The sequence below is a fragment of the Zalophus californianus genome, chromosome 4 (assembly GCF_009762305.2).
Source record: "Zalophus californianus isolate mZalCal1 chromosome 4, mZalCal1.pri.v2, whole genome shotgun sequence".
In the NCBI taxonomy this organism is placed as follows: domain Eukaryota; kingdom Metazoa; phylum Chordata; class Mammalia; order Carnivora; family Otariidae; genus Zalophus; species Zalophus californianus.
Window position 1 is genome coordinate 158,348,795 of NC_045598.1, and position 2,881 is coordinate 158,351,675.

The 2,881-nt window shown below is 39.9% G+C and overlaps 1 protein-coding gene across 1 annotated transcript; it reads left to right on the forward strand.

The window, feature by feature from the left end:
• Nucleotides 1-838: 838 nt before the first annotated feature.
• LOC113934842 (nucleosome assembly protein 1-like 1) lies at nt 839-2,226 on the forward strand. Its single transcript, XM_035727213.1, has one exon. The coding sequence runs from the start codon at nt 929-931 to the stop codon at nt 2,102-2,104; it is 1,176 nt and encodes a 391-aa protein (XP_035583106.1). The 5' UTR covers nt 839-928; the 3' UTR covers nt 2,105-2,226.
• The last annotated feature ends 655 nt before the right edge of the window (nt 2,227-2,881 follow it).

The window sequence follows — 2,881 nt, forward strand, 5'->3', positions numbered from 1 at the left end:
TTGTTGGCTTTGAATATGGAGGAAGAGGGCATGAGCCAAGGAGTGTGGGTAGTCTCTAGAAGCTGGAAAGGGCAGATTTGGAAATGGATTCTCCCTAGAGGCTCTAAAAAGAAACGCAGCCCTGATGACCCTTTGATTTTATTCCAGTGGAACCCTTTAAGATTCTGAACACTAGAACTATAAGGTAATCAATTCGTATTCTGTTAAACCACTAAGTATGTGGTCATTTGTTAGACCAGCAATGGGAAACAAATACAGGTGCTTATTGAAAATGGAAGGACAGAGTGAATATTTATGTATTAAATGCTGAAACTCCTATTAGCCTTGGTCTGTACAGTTTCCAGAACGCTGGCAGCCAGACGTTAGGCAGGAGCCTGGAAGGATCTTCTCAGGGGAACCTGATCAGTCCAGACAGATTACTTAAGGATGCTGACAACTGGGATTGGCCATAAAATGGTTCAGCCAGATCACTCTGCATTAAAGCCCACAGTTGAAAAGCACCACCATGTACTCGAACTTACTAAAGTTTTGAGTGTCTCATTCCTAAGGCTCAATAGACATTTGAGGAAAGCATGTAAAAAGAAATTCATAGACCAAAACAAATAGAGTCTGAGGGATACAGAGGAAGTTTCTTGATGAAATAGTATGAAGCAATGATGAAGAGAATAGTAAATAATTAAGCAAAGGTTGGTGGCAGGGGGTGGAAAGGAGGTCATTCCAGTTAGAAAGAAGCACATGTTTAAATCCCTGAAGAGAATCATATCCTGGCGTTGTTTTGGTTTAGTCAGTCTGAATGACTAAGGCTTAGAGAATGAAAGAATAAGGAGGAGAGCTCCTGCTCCTCCCGCCACCGCCCTGAGTCACTGCCTGCGCAGCTCCGACCGCCTGGCTCCCCGTGCTAGCCACCGATATTTGGAATTCTTACAACATGGCAGACATTGACAACAAAGAACAGTCTGAACTTGATCAAGATTTGGATGATGTTGAAGAAGTAGAAGAAGAAGAAACTGGTGAAGAAACAAAAATCAAAGCGCGTCATCTGACTGTTCAGATGATGCAAAATCCTCAGATTCTTGCAGCCCTTCAAGAAAGACTTGATGGTCTGGTAGAAACACCAACAGGATACATTGAAAGCTTGCCTAGGGTAGTTAAAAGACGAGTGAATGCTCTCAAAAATCTTCAAGTTAAATGTGCACAGATAGAAGCCAAATTCTACGAGGAAGTTCATGATCTTGAAAGAAAGTATGCTGTTCTCTATCAGCCTCTATTTGATAAGCGATTTGAGATCATTAATGCAATTTACGAACCTACGGAAGAAGAATGTGAATGGAAACCAGATGAGGAGGATGAAATTTCGGAGGAGCTGAAAGAAAAAGCCAAGATTGAAGATGAGAAAAAGGATGAAGAAAAAGAAGACCCCAAGGGAATTCCTGAATTCTGGTTGACTGTTTTTAAGAACGTTGACTTGCTCAGTGATATGGTTCAGGAACATGATGAACCTATTTTGAAGCACTTGAAAGATATTAAAGTGAAGTTCTCAGATGCTCGCCAGCCCATGAGTTTTGTCTTAGAATTTCACTTTGAACCCAATGAATATTTCACAAATGAAGTGTTGACAAAGACATATAGGATGAGGTCAGAACCGGATGATTCTGATCCCTTTTCTTTCGATGGACCAGAAATTATGGGTTGTACAGGGTGCCAGATAGATTGGAAAAAAGGAAAGAATGTCACTTTGAAAACCATTAAGAAGAAACAGAAACACAAGGGACGTGGGACAGTTTGTACTGTGACCAAAACAGTTTCCAACGACTCTTTCTTTAATTTTTTTGCCCCTCCTGAAGTTCCTGAAAGTGGAGATCTGGATGATGATGCTGAAGCTATCCTTGCTGCAGACTTTGAAATTGGTCACTTTCTACATGAGCGTATAATCCCAAGATCAGTGTTATACTTTACTGGAGAAGCTATCGAAGATGATGATGATGATTATGATGAAGAAGGTGAAGAAGCAGATGAGGAAGGGGAAGAAGAAGGAGATGAAGAAAATGATCCAGACTATGACTCAAAGAAGGATCAAAACCCAGCAGAGTGCAAGCAGCAGTGAAGCAGGATGTATGTGGCCTTGAGGATAACCTGCACTGGTCTACCTTCTGCTTCCCTGGAAAGGATGAATTTACATCATTTGACAAGCCTGTTTCAAGTTTTTTTGTTATTGTTTGTTTGTTTTGTTTTTCCAGCTTAAAATAAAAATGTCAAATATAAAAAAAAAAAAGAATGAGGAGGAGAGTGAAACGAAAAAGCAAAGGAATAGTGTGAAGGAATAGAAGGCCTATTCAGGGGCTTCTCTTAGTCCACAATCTAATCACAGAGAAAACATTTATAGACATGCAAATACACACATATGTGTACATTATACACATTATACATATACACAACGCATACATATATACATAGGTACATAATATATATATACATGTAATACATACATATATATTTATGTAAATCTCAACTTCTGACTAGTATTTGGCATTCTTTATGTTTTCTGATGGACGGTTAGGAGAAGATGATCAACTTTTTGCACCATGAACATGGGTGGGGAGGAGAGGTTGCAAGAACTGTTGATTCCTTTGTATGTAATCGAGGCAAAGAGGGGCCAGGCCTTCACAAGAGGTAGTGGCAAAATCTAGAAATGAGATGTAGTCAGACTGACAGTTTTGTTTACTGTTCCCCAGGTCCCATGACTGTCATGGCTGATGAAAGACATGTGACAGGTCTATTGATTATTGTATCTTCCCTCTTAATGTCATAGCTTGTGTCATATCCACCTATTCCCAGGATGACTAAGAAGCAAAAATTCAATCTCATGTCATTTCTGGGGCTG